Genomic DNA, 22,201 nt, shown 5'->3' with positions numbered 1-22,201 from the left:
GGATTTTTCACCTATTCCCATTCATACTCCTCTCAATTCCTGTCCTGTCCCTAGAAACATTCAAGGTCAGTTTGGATGGGGCTCTGCAGAACCTGATCTAGTGGAAGATATCCCTGCTTATTGCAAAGGCATTGGACTAGAAGACCTTTGATGGTCCCTTCCAACTCCAACCATTCTATGATTCTGGCTAAGGTAGGTAAAAAGAGCCCACAAAACGAAAATACAGTTAATTAAACAAAAAGGTAGTCTAAAAGAACCAATTAAAATGATGAAAATCTTTAATTTTATTTAAGTATAATTGTACGGACACGTGTATATACAAATACAGATCTTATGGGGCAGGGCGTTTAGGTGTTTTTTTTTTTTTTAACATTTTCTTTTAAGTTTATATAATGTAAGCATTTCAAAAACAGCACTCAATGAATAAGTGCAAAGAAACTGCAAAGCAGGGCAGTACAAGCACAGGACCACACTGAGCTGGACTTTCATACCCAGATGCATACACAATGAGTGTCTTCAATGGGGTGTCAAGAGTAAGCATGGTAAGCGGATTTCGCAGACTCATGGGTAACCTCCAACATGCCAGCATCTATTAAACTGTACAGACAATGGCAGCAAGCCTATTGTAGGGAGATTTGTCTCACATCTGAGAAGCTCGAGGGCGAATGCATGGGAAAAACTCAGTGATGCCAGACCAGAAACAGATCTGCCCATTCACAGCTCCAAATTAAAAAAGGAGGAGGGTGGGAGAGGAGGCAGGGCAGGAAGAGGGAAGAGAAGTGTGGAGGGTTGTACATTAAAACTGGTGATTACAAAATCCAAGTGTAATGAAAAGAGGGGAAGAGTTAATACCAAACCTCTGAAAATGGCTGAACCATTGCACTCATAAGGCAATGAATTAGGTTCAGTTTTGAGGGCTAGGGGCGGGAATCAATACAACCATTTTCCTTCCATAATTATAGAGGAAAGGAAACAATCTACTCAACTACTCTCAGTACTTCCCAAATTTGTTTCTAGTTCTTTTGAAATCAAGTACATACATATATCGCACATGACACTGGCAAGATCCCTTCTGGAAAAAACTATTAATGGGAACAAATCCAGAAGGAAAAGAGGAGGAAAAAAAAATTAAAAAGAAAGAAACAAACAAAATAACAGAAAAGCTGTTATATCCCCAAAGCCTTTTTAGAAACAAATATGATACAAAAGAACAAAACTAACACAGAAACCACAGGGCTCCAACATAAGACCTTTAAACACCGAGGATAAAACATTGATCATCAAAAGTCATGTTGTTCCAGGTCTTGACATTGTGAAGTCTTGCAACAGATGAACGATTTTCGAAGATGAGTCCTGTATGCTGCAGTGTCATGGCCACTTGTCTCTCAGTTCTCAGCCATGATCACACTTGATGCTTCAAAGCTCTGTCTTGTAATCAACACGTGATTTTAATATCCTGAAAGTCTATTGTTCTCACTTACAAAAGACATAAGAATCAAATTAATACTTTATTATCAAACACTATATACAACAGAGGTTGCTAATAATACAGAATTTAAAGAACATAGCTTTAAGTTTTACTTGTCTTTCCTTTGCCATCCAGGTAAGTACAGTACAAAACAATATTCTAAACTAACACGAAATGTTACCTTATCTATTGAAGGATACACAGTATCCACTAAACTGACTGATCCCTATTTTCCTGCTTCACATTGCAATGTCCTTGGCAGCCAGGAGTGCAGGTCATGGGTGTAAGTAACCCACTAAGGCTGGGGAGAATCAGTACCTCAGACTTGAGCAGGGGCAGATGAAGGGTAAGGGAGCAACAGGCTCCTTAATTTTCATCAACATCTGCATTTAAAGCATCCAGAGGTTTGCAACACAACACAAAACCCACCGACATTTATGTACTTAGTATGACTGGGATTGCCTAATGCCATCAAGTATGAAACTGGCAGTGGCTGGAATGCTGGGCAGCCTGGGGATCATCACTAGTGTTGTCCCTCACGTATGCAGCAAGGCTCTGGGACCATGTGAAGGGGTGAGTTTCACCAGGAGTAACGCTAGTGACAGTCCTCTGCTGTGGGTAAATGGATGTCTTCAACATCATTCAGAGACAAAGGATGACAAATGTCACCATTTCTACATCAAGTTTGCACTACTTGTGTGACTGCCTGCAGTTACTGTAAATCACTTTAATATAGTTACACATCATGCAATATTATCTGTACTCTGGTTAATAATCCATTTGATAAGGTGCATTCTGATTAAGCTCACCTCATCCAAAGCTTTTTAATTCCTACCTACAGAAAGTATTAGTGTATGTGTATCAAGTATATACACCTTAAAGAGAGCAAAGTACCGTACAGCCTGTAATGAGATGATGACTTCCCTCACGGTTTGGACTGTATCTTTATTCTGTGCACTTCACACTAGAGCGAACTTTCTGCATTCCTCCTATAAGTATAGGTCCTGTATTCATGAACATGTATGATATCAGGCAAGCCCAGGTCATAGCTCAGCATGCATAAAACCTCCCTTTATATACCAAATTTATTTTCCCCTCTCCTGCCTCAACTTCTGGAAGGCTTTTCTTCATTTAAAAATATAAAGTCTATGAAGTGGTGTCCACTAATGGCATCAGTCAATTTTATTACTGCAGAAATTTTCTTCATAATTAATATAGAAAAATCTTGTTTTGCTTGAATATGCCCCATGTTTTGTTTCACCTTTAACTTAATTACCACAGTTTTGTCAGAAAAGCTCTGTTTCAGTCTGGGTCTGAAATTTCACTAATTATGTTTAGCAGTACGAATTTCATGGCAGCCTAGCCAAAAAATACCCCAAGGCTTGCACTTCCTGGCAAATTACTTCTTAAAGTTTTGTTAGCCAAGGCTCAGATTCCTTAAACAGGGTCACTCCTAATTCCATCAAACAAGACAGTCCCATTTCCTAATTGCATCAAGGGTTACCGCTTCTCTCATGTTTAAATAGGACAAGCATATATACTCACTCTCAGCATAAAGAATATCTAAATAATGTATTTTCTATACTAGTGGATTTTTAAAAAAATATTTTGTTAAGTCTTTGGGAGCCCATCTAGTTTACTCTGGCTGATAAATACGTTTCCTCTACTCTTCAAACTGTGCTGGAAGGGGAAAAGATAAAAAATCAACATTGAATTAATATTCCACACTTTTCCCCCACCAAACAATGCTATTAGACAGCCCTGGCTTCTTCTACATGTGATTTATTCCCATGATTGAGGAACTTACAGGAGAGACAAATCAAGAGAACACTGGAGATCCTGTGTCCCAAACATGTTTCCTCTGACCACTGATGTCCTCTTTTAGCATGTATTAACACCCAGAGCAGCATCCAAGGCTATCAGCTACTAAGTCAGCGCTGGGGAAGGTCACTTTATTCTCAAAAGTGCCTCTGCATTTCAAGAAAAAAATTTTAGCACCACGGTGATTTGTTTTAAAATAAAATAAGCCGGTGTGCATTATCCCCTTAAAACGAAATAACAGAGGCACTCACACCCCCAGTGAAGTTTCCTAAATCTGACCTTGCCTGCTGTGTGTTAACATTCCTAAAAACTAACTTCTTCCTCTCACTAAAGACAGCATTTCTACTTGTGAGCAAAAATGTTACTGTCAAAGATGTTTCAAGAGTCCCATAAGAAACATCATTTTCCCCTTTCAGAAGCTGGTTCATTTAGAAACTTCTGGAGGAAATGGTGTTATGTCTATTCTTAATATCTCCCCTCCAGTCCTGACATGGTGACACAATGCCTTGCATGACCATCTTACAGTGCTGAACGAGAAGGCATAAATATTTTATCACAGAGAAAGACTCTCCCAGGTTTTCATTCACTTTCCTTATCCCTCACTGACTGCATCTGCCACTACACTTTCTCGTCCACATACGGATGACAGAGTGAGCTAACAAAGGTGACTTCTTAAAGGAGAATGCAGAAGAAAATAAGAATCACTAGTGTCACTATTATAGTTTGGCATTTTCATTTGGAGTCCTTTTATTTATATGGAGGGGTTAAGAAAGTCACAGGGTAGGTAGGGGTGGGTGCTGAAGCTAGTTATCCCCTTCAAATTTTTGCTGAGTTCAGGCTAAAAGGGAGAAGAAAAGAGAAAAATAACAATTTGACATCTGCAAAAACAATAAAGTCCCTTTCCTGGGATGAGCAGTTAGGTGGATCTTTGATGTTCCAAGACCCTGGTATTTTCTGTGACAGGTTGCCGGAGCATACTGTGCTATAATATCAAAAGCATTGCCAGGAGGAACAATAGAGTTGCCAAAAGCCGGCTGGGTATCCTTGGTGTCTGTGCTGCGTTCTCACCACGGGATGGCTCGGCTGACTCATGTACGGTATCATCTGTTCAAACAGAAAGCATACATTCCAATGAGATTTTGCATCCTTAATAAACTCTCACTGAGCCGACAACTATAAGTAGATTTCAGTGCCTTTATGAAATAGGGCAATGAACCTTGTGCTGTCATTGACTTTCACAAGCGTGTAATACCTCATTATGTAACCAACTTGGGGCCAAGTCCTGCATTTCTTACTGGCAAAACTCCCATTGAAGACCAGAGGAATAGAAAGTAAGTCAGCTTTCAGCAGATTGAGGAATGAAAGATTCCTCTTCAGTAAAACACTGTGGTTCTAGCTTTGGATGTCTTATTAGATAGCAACATCAGTCGGGAGGCAGCTAAATAAAAACATCTGATTTTCAAAAGTGTTGCAGAGGCCCAGAATTAATTTTGCAGTTAGTGCCCTTATTCGGTTACAGATTTTGGCTCCTGAATTTGAAATGACAGCCTGTAAACCCAAGCACAGACCCCCCCTTCCATGCACAAAATTTCCACTGAAGTGTGTTGCATCTAGGGGTGAGCAGGAGATGTAAGATCATTCCTTCTTCCTTGAAATAAAATTTTAAAGGCTAACATATGACAGTCACCAATTTTATAGAATATATACTCAATCTGGAAAATCTCACAACCTTTCATTGTACACAAAATAGAGATTTACATATATGCTGCTAGAACTAATGAAAAAAGAACCAGCTGAGTTAGGAAAACATGCTTATGCATTAGTGGCAGAAGAAAACAAGGTAGCAAATACTAAATATATGACACATAATAAAGAAAGCCCTGTTTAGTTTTTGTAAACTTAGGATCAGCCTAAAAGCCAGTGCTTATAAAATAGAAAAGGTAGGCAAAGTCAAAATCAAGTTTGGTGTTGTTATAGCAGTGGTATTTTTCTCTGCAAAGCCCTCTATATCCAAAACTATCTAATTTAGCTATTCAAAAACAATTAATCAATGGCTTGTCATAAAAAATAAGGTCTTGTTTTTCATTACTAAATGAAAAGAAAAAGCCAAACCTTTTTAGGAAGTGTGAAGTGGCCTCAAAATGTATCTGTAAGTTTATTTTAGAACACCAAAGTTTCCAGCATAGTATCTCATCTACTAATGAAATGAGCTCCCTATTTTATAAGAGATGTCAATATGTCTATGATGTTCCTTCTCAGCTCTCATCTCAAAAAATTGCACTGCCAGGATCACACTGGGTGAGACCTGAGCAGTTCCAGCTAGAGGCAACTAAGGGAAGCAAGAGTCAGGACTCTGGGATCACCGTGCTGCTTTGTCATGGAGCCTTTCATGTTACTTGGTTTTAGCCACAGGCAAACTCCCTCCCTTACATATCCTTGACACCTAGCACAAAATCAGGAGAGCACTTAGCATAATTTAGGTTAATAGGCTCTTCAGACCCAGCTCAGTTACACAGCAAGGAGCACAGTAAACCGAATTAGCAATTTATCACATGTACTTTCTCCAGCATTAATTGATGCTATAATCACATAAGGCTTATCAACAGGTTTCAGTGCTGCTCAAGGCAAAAGTATGAAAAGCAAACACTGATTAGCTGTAAATATGTTCATGAAAGAGACATCTCTTCTTGGTGGTGCCAAACAATAGCATAAGAGGCAAAGGGCAGAAACTGATACATGGAAAATTACACCTGAAGAGGAGGAACTTCACTGTGTGGGTGACTATGCATTGAACAGTGTGTCTAAAGAGGGTGTGGGGTCTTCCTCAGTGGAGATAGTCAAAAGCCATCTGGATATAACCCTTAGTACCGTGCTCTAGGGGACCTGCTTGTGTACAGAGGTTAGATTAGATGACCTCCAGTGGCTCCTTCCAACCTCACCCATTCTGTGATTCTGTGGCAACAGTGGGAAAGTCTGGCTAGAATGGCCTTAGTTGAAGCTCCACACCATGTACGGAAAGGAGACCCTCCCAGGCATATTGGGCCCAAATGAGGCCCTAGTCTTTTCCTCCAGAATTATTCCAAAGGAATCTAAAAATATCACTGAATGCTGGCTTCTGGAAATGCTACTTTCAGTAATCATCAACACGAAAAGCTGTTTCACATTTCACTTCTGAGTTACAGCCTTGTGCTATGGTGACACTGCAATGACAATAGAGTACTTCACAAAAGCTTGCTTCTCAGCTAAACATATTTAAGAAGTTACAGGGAAAAAATACTCCTGCATTGCCAGTTCTACCTCCTTTCATGAATTTAAAGTTAGCTCTTCCCAATTTAGAAACATTTACTCACTGCTGATGAACTAAAACTACAGAGAAGAATGATGTGTACTACTTTCTACCTCTAGGATTGCAAATAAGTTTGAATTTTCAACACTGAATGTCAACAATTTTGGCCTAATTACATCAGTGAGTCAGCACTAAAACACAATCGGGCAGAACTAGTATATAGCAGTAATAAATCCTCATTCACTGACTGACTATCAGATACTGCCACAACTGGAACACTGACTACTGCTGAAAAACTCAATGAAAAACACTAAGCTAAAAAGATTACTTCTCTTAAATGAAAAATATGGAGACATTCTATGATGCCATTTTTATAAAGCCCTTCTTCACAGAAGAATTAATTTCCATGTAACATTAAGGGATTCCTTTTGAGAAATCATCTGACTTTCTCTCAATGCTGTTGCAAGGCTTCTGCACTCATATATTAGAACACAATTCATCTGGAGTCATGAAAATCACTTTACAAATATGATTTTCCTTGGAGGTGCAGAGTCATAACTGCACAGTCTTTAAGGCTTGGGGAAAAGGGTTTGCTTCATTTGAAACATTGAAGACAATTGATGAAGAGAAAAAGATTACTGAGCAAAATCCAGAAGGTCACTACTAAACACTGGGAATACCATCAATACAGAAAAAAATATTTTGACAGCCATGAATTTTTCAGATCACACAGCCTTATGTCGCATGCTGCAGGTGTAACTTTCAGATATGCAGAGCTGCAATTTTTGTTTAAGGACATTTTTATTATTAATGAGAAAGAGAAAGGAAAGAATAGGAATAGAGACAATTACTTCCACCACTTGTGAAAATGCAATCACTGTAGATTCCTACAAATTTCTGAACAAAACCAGTGAAATTACAAGGGTTCAAAAATCACACAAATGGTGATTTTTAAAAGAAAGATGACAGTGAGTAATCTGCTGAACATGACAGTTATCTGCCTTCCATTTCTTGTGTCTACTGTGGAAGAAGACTGTGGCAGGCTAGGGGAGAGCACAGAAGCAGAAGATGCTCGTCAGAGACATGTAAATTAGTACACGACACAGAACACATGCAACAAGATCCACCAAGGCAGTAGCAACCCTAACAGGCCAACAACAGAGAAATGCGACAGCAGTTGGCACATCTCAGAGTGACTGATTATTTAATGGTGACTGGCCCAATTAATAATACAAATATGTGTTGATAGCAGGAGTGGGAATTTTGTGGTACCAAACCTTCTCATTAAAGCTATTATTTCCCCCTGGTAACACAAACAGTATTTCATCTTAGACTGCAGGATGCTCTTTGTTTGATTTTGCTTTCCTGGTTTTCCTGCTGCTTTCTAATGACTTTGTGATGATGTTAGCTAGTTATAGCCAATCAGTAGGAAGTGAGAAACACTGCTGAAACAAAAATTTATCAAGTTTACCAAAATCAGGCATGTATTACTCAGATGATCTCTTTTGCAAGCAGTATCAGGCATATTAATTAGACCATGTTCACCAAATCACAAAGTGTAAAAAAGTGCAGTGAATTTCCAATTCATAGGTAGAAACAGTGAGAGAACATCCTAGTCTCTTCTGTAGAAGAATGCTGCTAATAAATGTATAAATATAGCCAATGCAAATGCACTATGCATGCATTTAAATTTTCTTAGAGAACATCTTTGATTCGCAAACTCCAAATTTTTAGGAAATATCTGAAAAATATTTAAAAGAAAAATAATAAATTCTATTGCTATCTATATCTATAGGTAAATCATTTAAATCAGCTAAATTGTAAAAGCCTTATTATACTTATGTATAACAAATGAATTTTAATTAAAGGATTTGCATATAAAGAAGAGAAAAAATATGTTGCCTTATACGCAAAGAGAATGTTGCTTCAGATTCAAATAACATAAGAGAAAGAATTCTCAGTAATCTGTTCTTTAGGGTATGTAATAGATTATACATAGGTAATATTTTCTGATATGATTTGTGTATTTGACTGTTTATTTTGAAATTTTAATACAACATGTAAGTATGGTGTAGGTGCACATAATATGAACATGTCTACCACTACTGCAAATACTTTTCCTACATACCTACCTAATTTTAACTCCTTTTAAGTCGTCTGGGTTGTTCATACCCCTAGAATTATATACACTTCTATCTGTCACAAGCTTCAGCCACACAAACAACACTTATGCACTTCCCATATGGAGACACAGTAGCTTGATTGATGTAGAGCTTAATGTAACTTTGTCCTGGGCAGATGAAGAAAATCCTTATTCCTAAGGCAGTATTTTGCAAGAAAAGCCCCCAAAACTTCAGTTGGCTTCAATAAAAGCAGGAGAGAAATTTGTATTTATATATTTACCTAAATATTGGTGTGTGTGTGAGTGTGTGTACATGCACATATGTAAAATGATACTTTGCCTAACAAAGTACATATAAAACTATATATAAATTTAAAGGACTAGTTTCTTTTAAAACAAAAACTCAGTTAGTTGCATACCTTTGTCATGCACTGGCATTCAACAAGAAGTGGTCCTGTTTTTCTGAAGGTCTTTTGAAACCACCTAACAAATGAAGTGTGCCCATTGACTTTATTTCTAAAACTTTGGTTCCAATTAGTAAATAGAGTGTGTTGCCAATATGCTGAGTGTTTGGCTTAGATGGGCCAGTGGCTCCAGGATACCGGCAGAAATTTTACACTGGCACACACCAAATTTCACTAAATCATGTCACTCCAAAAAAACCAAATAAAGCAACATTTTTACTTCCCTGAATTAAACAAGGATACAGGAAGTATACCACAAGCTGTATTAGCACTGCTAGAAATGTGCAAAAGCGGGGTAGCTGTACCATGCAAAGCATGCAAAGAGAAGAGGAAACAAAGTACTGAAGCACCAGAGGGATACACGCATTTGTTAAAAGAGATTCTCTAAGCATACTAACCTGCTGGTTCTAATGAATTTTCTACTTTGTCGTTAACATCGAAAACACGATCATGAACACCTATAGTTTTCATACAGCTGTCTATAACAAAAATAGAGATAACAGCCAAATATGTTAGTCAAACACCCTTACATTTCCCACTTTCCTTTTTTCCTCTCTTTTTTTTCTCTCTATTTACTGTACATAATTAGGCTTATTCATATTTTAAAGTCTGTGGCACTTGTCCAAATGCCAGTATAAGTCTTCCATTTGTACAAAGTTCAAGAAACAACAAGTTAGCAACTGCCAAGTAATTCAAACAAGGCTTTATGAAAAAAGATAAGAAAATACAATGAAAATCATAATGCAAACATTTCTGCATGTAGAGAAAAGATACAAAATTTAACCGTAAAAAAAATAAAATTATTGTTTACTAGACCACACAGTAAAGCAGGTGCTAGAAAGCCACCCTCAAAATCTTAATCTGAAGAACTTACTTGCTGGTCGCACAAACACCTTAAGCTTTAGGCAGGATCTCCTTCCATTATCTGGGATCGCAGAAGCTGTAAAATGAAGAAAAAGGAAAAATAAGTGGAAGAGCAAGAGACTGAAAATCCAAAATATCTTTTGTGCTGAAATAAAATATTCTTTCTCTTTCCTTCATCTGAAGGACTGGCCACACTTCAATCCCTGAACATAAGGACTTCAAGTGCACAAAGTAGCTTGATTATCAAAAAGGATATAATAACTGAAGATTGTATTCAAATTAATTTCTTTATTATTTTACATGGAAGAAGTGAAGCACATGCTACTTTCAATGTTACATTACCTCCTTTCACCTGTCCACACATTCTTCTTGAACACTTGTGTAATATGGTTTTTGCTAATAATGCATGTGTCCACACTGAAAAAATACTTCAGAATACAGAATACTCAGAGAAAAGCTAACCTTGAAATTTTAGGCCATAGACTTCAACGACCCAAAAAGGGATGAAAAAACAAAATTACACCAAAGATGACAGTGGTAAAAATGGAACTATCTATGTACTTCCAGCAAAGTAGAAATACACACCATTAAATTTTACAGCAAACTTGGTCTCCATATGCATCGGTCTTTATTGAGAAAATACTCATCTCACTTCAGTCAAAACATGATCCCTCATGCTATACAGCTAACAAAACAAAATCAGTTTATTCCTACTTTCTGCTCTTCCTCATAATTTCCCATACAAAGTATTTATTTTTAAGAATATTTACTGTATTAGAAGAAAAAAAAATAGATGGAAACATGTGTAGCCCTAATGCAAAAGGTCACCCACAAAGATTTAGTGGCAGCACCTGTTTATTTCACAGAAAAAAGTGCTATTGTGATAACTTCCTTTCTATAACCATTCTTGCCCCAAAATACAACATAACAGGGAAATATGCCTGCCTCTCACCACCAGGGCACTGTCTGCCAATATTTACACACCAGTAAATTTCTTCAATATCTGCAATTCTGATATTGTATATTGGCCCACAATTCAACATACGCAACCAAGTAACTTGACTTGGGCAAGAAGATCTTCACTTGTGAAAGACTCTTCACTTTTTTTTCTTGAAAACATCTCTAGAACTATTGCTAAAAATATTACCCAAAGCACTGCAGAGGACCTTTCAGTGCATTCAAAATCTATGTATTAGGGCAGAATGAATTGCATTTTGCATTAAATGGTCACTACTGGGAAAGACGATTGGCCTGACAAGATGTTAGTTTCCTCTGTTTACCCTTATTTCATTCATGTCCTTGTGTGTGACAAACAACTAAAACAATTTATACATAGACATATGAACTCTTTGTCTTCATGTTAAGCTTACAACAGAATGGCTCCTCAACTAATTTGAAATAAATTCCCTAAGTCTTTGATGATGTGCTTGCAGGACAGGCATCCGATTTTGCCTAGAACTTACCAAGAACTAGTAAATTCAGTACAAACACAAAAAAAGAGCAAAGTAAAGAATCTAATGCAGTTCATGTTGTGATTCTGCATCTAGAAAGTTGCTCCCCTCTTTTAGCGAAAGAAAAATCATGCAGAAATGATGGTCTCCTACCACAATGCCAAGCAGTTAAGAGTTAACAACTGCCTTTGACTATAGCATCTTATCAAGTCAGAAAAATTCCCTCTCTTGAGTTTGCAGTAACTGGTGTGTTACTTGGGGCACAGTATTGCACTCTGTGGCTATCTTCAGGAAATTACGTCATTTCAGTGGCCCTCATTGAATATAAGCAACTGGCTAATTACTTTATTAAGACTAAACAGGCAATTGTAGATTTCTCAAAAGATAAGAATCCTATAATCATTACCAAATTACTAGGATAGAGGTGAAAATCACATTTCCAATATGAGACAAAACTGAATGCCTACAGTAAATTTATCACTGACAGATTTTTTTATACCCAGAAATTATTTCAGAGGTGCATTTTGGCACACATTTATTTGAAGGCAAGTTTTTGCTTTGATGCTTACATGCTCTTGCTTATGTCCATAAAATAAGCACGTTTCACTTATTTAAGCTGCTGTTTATTAGACTACTCTGTTAGCCAGTGACTAACTAGAATACCTGACTAGCTAGGAGAGCTAGAAGCTAATAATATCCCACCTGGAAATAAAATCTATTCTTTCTGGGAAAACAAAAAAATTAATGCTTAGTACACTGAAGCTCATATGTTCACATAATATTTACACCCACATAGGAGCAAATAACAGCTAATGATTTGCCATATTCTTGGGAAGAAAAATATTAAAATCCATTCACTGTTGAAATATTTTCCACCAGTCTTTACACTCTCTTGCAACTGTAGAGTAAATCATGAAGAACTGTCCTATTGCAACCATAACAGTTGCACTTAAATCATCATTCCAGAAACTGGCTCAGTCTTAACAAGAAATTTGAAATAGTGCTTTTCTTCTTTCCAAAGAAATTATGTATTTTCAATGTTTGCTGTAAACTCAGAAAGATTCCTCTTTAATCAGTGTTTAACACCTTCAGAAGGAATAATAATGTCTACCAAAAAAAATCAAGTATCATTTTTCAGCACTTCCATCTTCCTTAACAACCAAGACCAAGGTGATGAAGGGATACATTGCAACTTCTTTGGCCTTCTGGAGAAATTAAATGCTGTTTGCCAAGATGCATGACTGCAATCAATTTTTTTTCTTCCTTTCTTTTACTTCCACCCTCCCTCCTCTTCCTTTTTCCCTTGCATCTTAAAGGAAAAAAGAATACACCAATGTTTTAAGTTTTTGATTTTAGACCAGATGTATCACCCATTGGAAAGCATCAGGGAAGGAGAAAGAGAACTGCTCCTTGTCAGCTGGGATCTATTAAAGCTTCTTCTCAGGTTGCTGCAGTTGCTACATTCCACTGAAATTAGCTACAGTATAAGAAAAGTTGTCCTTTCTAGGTGGTACAATGAGAAATTTCTTTCTCCTTCCTGAATGAAATCAGGTTGGACCCTAAGGCTTTGCTACAAGACTTTTCTATTTGCCCATTTTAAAGGTGATATTAGCTATAAAATACAGGCTAGTTCTGAGAGCAAGAAGCCTCTGATGCTAATGGAACCTGTCTGAAGTAACACTTTCCATTTCAAAAGCCAGAATTCCCACAGAAAAAAAAGGCAATTGATTCCTTGCTGCAAAACAAAAAAGAAACCTTTGAAAAACTCCCCTATAAGGAGCAAAATACATTATATCCACTTATTTTTTCATTAATGATATTAGACTAGAAAAGATCTGACTGCTTTAGTTTGTGTCAGGAAGAATCACAATTGAAAACAGAGGAGGAGTTCTGAAATGTTATTTCCTACATGTTATTACAATTTCTATGATACTTCCCACTTCCCCTGCCCTACCTCACCTTTGCCAGCAACTTCATGAAAATCTCCTGGGTCCCACTCTTAAAAGATGTTTTAGAACTCATGATTACACAAAGACTTGGGTGAGAAGAAAGTGAACACTAAAATCCCTCTGAAATCACAAGATACATTAAAACATCTCAAAGATTATAAAAATAACTGGTTTGATATCTTCATTATTTTTTTAAAATAGGAAAATTCCACAATTGAGAAGAAATTTAAATCATGAGTTCTCTATTCTTCAGATGAGAATTCCATCTGTATTGGTTGAACTAGGAAAAAAAAAAGCACAACTGCACACAGGACTAGGTCCAAGCTGGATCTGAAAACAGCCTATAATGACAAATTAGATGGGAAAACTTCTTGTCTCTGAACTGCTTCTGGTTACCATTTTTATACCCTGTAAGGAAAGGAAAGAGAGTGATAAAAATTATTCTCTCCTCATCTACAGCCAAGCCATAAATATTTCCGTATTCACTAGCTATATTTAAATTAAAAAAAAAAAAAATATATACAACTCCCTCATCTCCCTCCTAAGTAGTTCTCGGCTAGAAAACACATGGTGCATTAGAAATATATTAGACATAAATAACAGGTTAGGTCCTTCCTCAGCCTGGTAACAATTAGCAGAGTTATTAAATTACTCTAGAAAGCTGCAGGTAGAGAACAAAAAAGTAGCATATATAGAAAACAGTTATGCAGTTCAATTACTATGATAAATCCCCAAAACTCATTAAAGGAGTCATCAAGATATGAACAAATCAGCCTACAAAATAAGCCAATTAAAAAGTAAATGCAAAAAATAAATAAATTAAAATTTCAAAAGTAACGTAGTTATCAGGACCTGCTATTGATGTGACAAAAGCAGCAATTATTTCCTTTCCTGAGAGGCAACTGTTTCACTGGCAAATACCTGAGGCTAAGTTTCTAACCTAAAATCAAGTTATCAGGATGTCCCATTTAAAGTGTCTCAACCACTCAACCATCCTATTTATTGATATTCTCATTTAATCAGTCACTACCTCTGCTTGCCTCCTCACTCATTCTTGACTTTCTAATTACAGGATTGCACTTTTCCCTAAAAGGCAAGTCCAGATACAGAGAAAAAAAAGGGATCACAAATGCAGTTCAAATCCTTTAGCACTACAAAGACATTTAACATTCATGGCACAAGCCACTGTGGGCCTTATTAGAAAGCGAAGCTGGTTCAGTTGGAAACAGCACTCCATTTATCTGAGGCACTCCAACAGCATCTTTGTTTAGAACATGGGGACACTGGTAAAGAACATCCTTTCCCTATGCAGAAACACAACACCCTCACCATGCCTCTGCAGATACTCTGCAGATGGCAATTCTCTTACTATTTTGTATTTCAATTTCTATCACGAGTTTACTTGGAGTATTCTCTGAAGGGATTATAAAGCACTGTTTGTGAAACACAGGAGACAAGGCAATGTTCTCATTGCATTTTTGAAAAATGTGATCTATGTTTTCTTCTGTATGCTAGGAAATGCAGCAAACAGTGTCTCCTTGTAGGCAAGAACTGAGAAATTATGCCTGAGAAATCTCACCTCAGTTCATTGCAGATGTACTACTACTAGCACCCTCTGTTACACAAATTCTGTCTCTGATAAGTGCTTCCCAACAACAACCACTGAACAGAAGTACTGTTTCAGACTGCCAAGTATTGTATCAGAAGTCAATAGAGCATCAATTCTGAACTTTTCAACACAATAAATCGAGATGCCACGTGTATACAGCTTGAGTAAATATTTAGCACTTACTGCCCAGACAAAAAGGGTTGTATATATAAATTCTATAAGCACCTGGAGAAATACACCAAGGAGAGAACCTGCAGCAACCTAATACACAGCATGCTGGATGTTGGAGATCAGAAACCTATGTTTAGGCAGTCCTTGCACTCTCTTATATCTGTAATTTACAGACAATCTCTTCAGGAGAAAATACTTATAGCTGTGATTTGGCTCTAGCCCTTTCAGGCACAGTAGAACTCCCATTAGTCAAATCCAATACCCCGGTAACCTTATATAACCTGCAAATTATAACTTCACCAACCTGAGGTACTCTAACACCCAATATCCTTGGTCAGCTACAGAGCTTTAGAAAGTTTTAAGAGTCAACTGCTTTTTTCTTTGTACAGAAATGAGAGCATTAAAAATGCAGTTTTCCATTATGTTTGCCACAGGCAATATTTCTCAATTTGTGCAAGTCAGAAGAAAAAAAATAGCCTATTAGTTGTTAGAAGAGCTCAGCCTTTCCCCTGTAGGTTTTCATGTGATTTACCATACAACATAAATGTATGCAAATTAGCCAGGTAAATGCAGAATTAGTTATTAATATTCTTGTCACAGTTTAGATTGAAAAAAAGTTACAAATTTGCATAAATGGTACAACAGAAAAAGTCAGCTAGAATTAAATCAACCAATAAAGCACTCCTCCGTGTGCATACATGAAGACCCATATCTAAGAACAATGCAGGATTTTTCAAAACTATTTATCAAAAAATAAGTTACTTGAAAAGATTTATAGATAATTTTCTCTTGTACATATCAAAACAAAAAGAATTTAAAATAGATAAATACTGGTCCTACAGAAACCACTTCTTTCACCAATACTTGAATTTAAATTAGAAGTCTTTGCATGCCTGCTCTTCCATTCCAACCCATCAGCAAAAGATTTGTTCTGGTAGCACACGCATGACTCCATTCTGAGAAAATTAAAATATTGAATGATTATGACTAAGTCATTCTTCACACCTAATAATTAAGCACAATTCCTCAATAAATCATGACTAAACTTTCTGGTAGTTTTGTTCTAGCCAATTCTATCATCTCTGTATTTAGTAATAACCAAGATTAGAACACAAAAAAATTACTGAGCAACTTAAAGATTCAGAAATCTCAAGCCAGCAGAGAGACAATCTAAACTGAAAACCCACTTGACCCAGGGCTGCTAACAAGACTCATCAACTTCTAAAGAAAAAAAATTACTAGAAATGGAAACAAAATAAATAAATATGTGAACAAACAAACATGAAAGGTGACAGCTAATACTGTTCATGGCTTAATACAAGCAAAAGCAGTGTGGATACTAGCATGCCCAATTGCATATTTTAAACTCCACACTATTAATTGGACACCTAATACGAGTGCATATTTTGCACTACTCTTGCATGCTCAGCTACATCTGTATTTAATTTTTGCACTGATGTCTGTGTGTATATAGGTACATGCCTACACACAAACACAGACTTATACACTGCATTTCATTCAAAATATAAATGACAAAGTGCACAGCATGGAGAAAAAGATTTTTTAAAAGGCATGTCCACGACAACAGATTGGGAAACCCTACCTTTATTTCCTAATGTCTTATACATAATTTGGACTGGCATTGCACTGTGTAACACACTGCATTATTATGGCCTATCTCATAAGTGACTATATTTCTTGGACCTACTAAAAATAACCTAGTAAATGGAAATGAGTTGCCAGACAAATGCTATTTTAGCAAGAGTTCTTGGAAGAAAGCAATACAGAGTTACTGTTTCTGCACAATTAATGCTGAATTAATTGTCCCATTGCAACTGCTTCGCCAGGAAGAATATAATTTTTCTTGCATTTCTATTCCATTGCAGCTTATATATCTGGTTGAAGACTGTAGAGACTGAAAATATGTTTTGCATCAAAGTCATACAAAAAAATCCAGCCATGTGTGTTAGGAGATGTAAACCACGGAATTCCAATTTTATTAAGCCATTTGTTTAGTATTTCCTCTTAGCATGGTCTAGCCCTGTGTCTCTCTCAGGAAGGTCCTGTTTCTCCTCTAAGGGGGAATTTAATGACAAGCTTTGTCTGTTGCTGGTCCGGCTGGTGTACTGGAGTCTGCACTTTTTTAGTGCAGAACATCAAAGCAACCCAAAGTTCTTCAGTGCTGGACACCACCAGAGGTGAACAGCAGTGGAGGGCTCATGTGAGGCAACACTCTGAATCCAGTCCAGAAGCTTTTTGCAGTCATACTTTTATCATCTGTGCTTCCAAGTCACTGAGTCCAGTTGAGTTCAGCAACGCTTCAGCACAGGGCAGCCTGTACCCTTTACACCTCAAAGAGTCTGGCAAAACAGATATTACAGATGCTGGAAGATCCAACTGTGCCTGCACAGTTCCTCTCATCTGAGCCTTGAACCAGTAAGAAAACAAAGCTCAAAGTTCTTGGCAAAGACTTTTGTTTTTTTTATAAAAGCAAGAACATTTATGTTTAGAGTGAAGCTGTCAAGTAACTGCAACTAACTTGAGCTTCTCAGACAATCAGTTTGCTACTGTGGTGCTTCTTCTCATTAAAAAACAAAGAAAGCTCTGCTGGAAATAAAACAAAAGCATATCTTACTTTGAACAGACTTTTAGTTCTATGTAAGTTCCTGTGAAATATAACGATGTAGGAATGAAAAATGGACCATATAATTACTTCCACATGAAATATTTGCAGGCATTTCTCACATACAAGGTTCCTCTTTCACAAATTCAAACTGTATTGCATACCTTAAAATAAGTGCTAACATTTCTGCATTAGCCCAATATAAATGACTGATGTCATATTTTCTATTGCAACAGACCAACATTTATTAACTAGAATGAAATAAAACCCTCAGATCTCATTACTGATTTCAGTGGCATTAACAAAACCAAACACAGTTATTGTACTACATTAAGACTGTATTAGAGAAAATTGCTAATAAAACAAGTTAATACTATCAAATAAAGCACTTAGAGAAAAATATATCCTCCTACTTTCCATAAGCTCTTTTGTACTTTGATTTTCCCTTGGTATCACTAGAAATAAAATGGTTTTCTTCAAGCAGGCTATCCAGTTTGCTAATTTCCATCTCTAAGAACCAGACATAAGTAAATCCTTTGAAGAGACATTACAGTCTTGTTAGTAAAGTAAAGATTTTTGTGATCTTTAAAGCAACATATTCACCCACATGGAATTTGTGGGTATTGTATCATGTTACTAAACTCATATACTTTATTGCACTTCATATTATCCATTACTAGCTTTGCCATGGCTGACACTATAATTAAAGAAGAGGGAAGGATTCTATTCTAGTCCATCTTTATGGGTTTGCCATTATCTTCAAAATATTTAGAAAAAGTTCTATCTTTCCATGCTATACTTGTAAATTCTGTCTGTTTACAAAAACAAATAAGTAATTCTACATGCATTTTTTTAGGGTTGTGAAAACGTACATAGACATGAAATGTTAGTTTTGCTATTCACCTATGCAAGGCAACTAAGTACATTTATGTCCTGGGGAGGAGGGAGAAGATGTAAAGATACAAAAAAGTCTTCAAGAAGTTTCAGGAGAAATTTAGGGAAAAAAACACAAAATAGGAATTTTAGGGGGTTCAAAAAAGGTGAGAATAATGCAATTTTGAATGTTTGAATGCACATGCAGGTACAAGAGTTTGCAAACACACTGCTCACAGATAGTAACTTTGCTCAAAAGATTTCAGAAGGTTTATCTCTTGGAAAAGTTCTAATAGCACCTTGGCACAGCCCATGCACAGATAAACCCAGAATTTTGCAGGATGGAAACCAGGTATGTATTGGGAAAGCTAAAGTTTGGAAAACACATCATAGTCCATTGTAATTGAAGCTCTTATTATGACAGGACAGGATTCTCTGGGCAGAGACCTTTTACTTCCTTACAGCTAGTACAGTCCTAGGCCACAACTGAGTACAGACACAACATATGCCAGCACTGTAGTAATAACAGTACACCTTTATCATGTGAATTCCCAGTTTGTTCAGGTCCTGCAGAAGGCATACTGAATCATTCCATCATACAAGCCAGAAATTTATACCCAGTCCTTAGAACAGATATAACCCTTCAATTTGTGACCTCTACTATGAAAAATTCAGGAACACATTAGGCTCAAGTTTTCTCCTTAGTCAAAATTTGTCCAGTGTATGAGGTAATAGCACTTTTATTTAAACTTCTATTTTCTTTCACTTATCTTGCCTTTGTTCAATGCCACAGGACTTACTCATGTTTTGAAATTCATATTTTAAAAAGCCAACCTATGTGAGACTAACCATAGGCTTATCAAGGAGAACTTGTCAGGAATTTGACATGTCCCATCTATGCCAGAAAAGGACTATAGTTTGTTGTAACTGCGACTGTGGGAAAGTCTAAGACACCCATGGGAGAGCTAACCTTTCATTATCTTCCGCCACAAATTATTTCCTTCTGAGTCTTCTTTTTATTTTTTAAGAATAATGTATACCACAGGATGTTTATCCCTATTCCCAGGGATCATTCCCAGATGAACTCAAAATTAGACATATATGTGTACACTTTTCCATAACTGGGACTTAAAAGCCCTGGTGGTTTGGAAATTATTTTTAAAGCAATGAATACTGCATCAGACTTGAAACACATGGGTACGTCTTGAGCTTTTCTCCACCTGAATGCTCTAATTGTTCTCAGAAGTGAAGAGAGAACTCTACCTCGCTACTAGAAAAAGCCCTGTTTCACACTAACAACCTGACTAAGCAGATTGGGAAATTCTTATCTCTATTTTCTATCTGCTACTTCCTGATCCAAGCAAACACCACTGCACAGAAAATTTATTTCTCTACTCTTTGCATGTTAAAGAATTAAAGAATCAGTATACCTATGCTGTGAGCAGTTTCTAATGGTGTTTTTCAATGTAAGAATATACATATGGAAAACAATAGAGGACAACACAAAATAACTTACTGGAAAAACTTGCTGACACTTACTAACTTCAAAAGAGATGGACAAAAAATTCTGCAGAATTCTCTCAACCACACAAGTGTTCATCATTGTCCAATTTAAGTGTCTCTAATCTTCTGCATGCGGTGTCTCCACTTCTCAGGGTGCAGAGAACTCAAGACTCATGTTACTAGAGTAGCCCTGCCAGCCCACATCCCACTTTCTGCAATCATGAATATCCCCTTTAATTTTTGTCTCAGCTCCAGGCTAATCTACAACAACAAACATTTGCACTGGATATAGTTCTGGTAGCTTGGAAGAGTTTCATGACAGTGTGCATGAGGTGCTTCTTTGCTCTCATGTTTAAAAGAGAGTTCCATGCTTTGAGTTTCTTCAAAGAAATCTGGATACACTTCATTTACCTTAGTTAGGAAAAGAGTCACTGAAATTAATGGACTTTCTCCCTGAGTTGCTGCAGCAAAACTTTCAGAATTCAAAAACTGACAACCAACCAAACAAAAAAATCCACATTTGAGATCACATCTCTCACTTTGGGGTGTGGGGAAGCATCATAGCTGCAAATACGTGTGTACCATCTGATCTGGAGTCTTCAGCAGCAAGGGTAGCAGATGCTTTCATACATATCTATGAATTATACAATATGGTATTGTTGGCTTGAAGGCCAAACACACCCCTGAGTATGCCTACACAGATGCTGCAGTACCAGCTAAGGCAGGCCAGGCATGCCTGCTGCTTGCCCATCCCACTCTGACAGCTGCCTCAGGCACCAGGCGTCCTGGATCACAGAGAGGCGTGGAGTCCAGCACACCCCAGCACAAAATCCAGCCAGGACAATCATAAACCTGGGTGGCTCAAGGCTTCTTCCAGAGACTGCACACCCAGAAACAATGACAGAGAAGGACTGTTCTTGTTCTGTGTTCCTAGTTAATTTTTAAGATCTCTATAAACTTCCAGTTCACCTCTTAGGGGTCACTGAATAACTTGTTCTTTAGCCAAGTAAAAGTGCTTGTGTATGCTCCTGTATTTTTCTCTTCTGCCCTTGTGAAATATCCTGCAGAGACAAGAATATTTTTTTCTTGGATCAAAATGGAATTTTTTTTTCCTGAAAGCCCATGAGGTGTGTAATCAAAGCTGGCACTGGAGCATCCTAATTATGAAACCCAGCAAGGCACTTTCACACACATTTTGTGGACTTCATATTTCTTGTTCACAGAATATTCCTGCTAAGAAAGAAGAGGCCATGAAAACAATTCAGTAAACAGAACCCAGACTGTCAGTAAATAATTTTTCACTTCTGCCTTTAATACTATGGTCAAATTAAGAAAAACTAATCCTGTATTTGTAATGCCTTTTTTTTGACAAAACATCCTCAATTCTTCAGGTGTAGAACTGACTGATGGGGTGGGGGACAATGAATGTCAAAAGGAGGAGAGCTCATATTTGTTTTATTCAGAAAAAACATGCATCTTCATAAAATCATAGAATGCTTTAGGTTGGAAAGGCCCTTTAAAGATAATCTGGCTCCTCTCTCAGCACCACCCCTCCATGGGCAGGGATATCTCTAACTAGACCAGGCTGCTCAAAACCCCATCCAACCTCCAGCAATAGAACATCCACTACTTCTTTCTCCAGTAAAATCTCTCTGAGTAAATAGTTTTCTCCTAACATCTAATCTAAACTTACTCTCTTTAATTTAAAACAGTTTCCTCTTGTGCTAGCACTATATACACTCATAAAAAGTCCCTTTCACCTTTGCTACAGGCCCTCACTAGGTACTGGAAAGCTGCTGTAAAGGCTCCCTTGACCCTTCTCCAGGCTGAGCTCTCTCTCAAGGTGAGGTGCTCCAGCCTCCTCAATCGTTTTTGTGGCCTCCTCTGGAATTACTCCAACACATCCTTCTCATGCTGCAGATCCCAGAGCTGGATCGGGTACTCCACATGGGATCTTACCAGCATGGAAAAGAGGAGAATCACTTTCCTAAACCTGC

At 37.2% G+C, this 22,201-nt stretch overlaps 1 protein-coding gene across 2 annotated transcripts in view; it reads right to left on the bottom strand.

Annotated features, from left to right (window-relative positions):
- Window positions 1–260: 260 nt before the first annotated feature.
- The window catches only part of EFNA5 (ephrin A5), a 206,921-nt gene continuing 184,980 nt past the window's right edge, over window positions 261–22,201 (bottom strand). For both annotated transcript variants that reach the window (XM_071448565.1, XM_071448566.1), the window contains exons 4-6: window positions 10,036–10,101; window positions 9,560–9,640; window positions 261–4,393 (exon numbers count right to left, since the gene is read on the bottom strand). In XM_071448565.1, coding sequence (XP_071304666.1) covers window positions 4,272–4,393; window positions 9,560–9,640; window positions 10,036–10,101 — 269 coding nt within the window. In that variant the 3' untranslated portion in view covers window positions 261–4,271. The remainder of the gene's footprint in view (window positions 4,394–9,559; window positions 9,641–10,035; window positions 10,102–22,201) is intronic.

The sequence above is a fragment of the Agelaius tricolor genome, unplaced genomic scaffold (genome assembly GCF_023055355.1).
Source record: "Agelaius tricolor isolate 1412-34295 unplaced genomic scaffold, bAgeTri1.0.p SCAF_27, whole genome shotgun sequence".
NCBI lineage: Eukaryota > Metazoa > Chordata > Aves > Passeriformes > Icteridae > Agelaius > Agelaius tricolor.
This window is presented reverse-complemented; position numbering and strand designations above follow the sequence as displayed.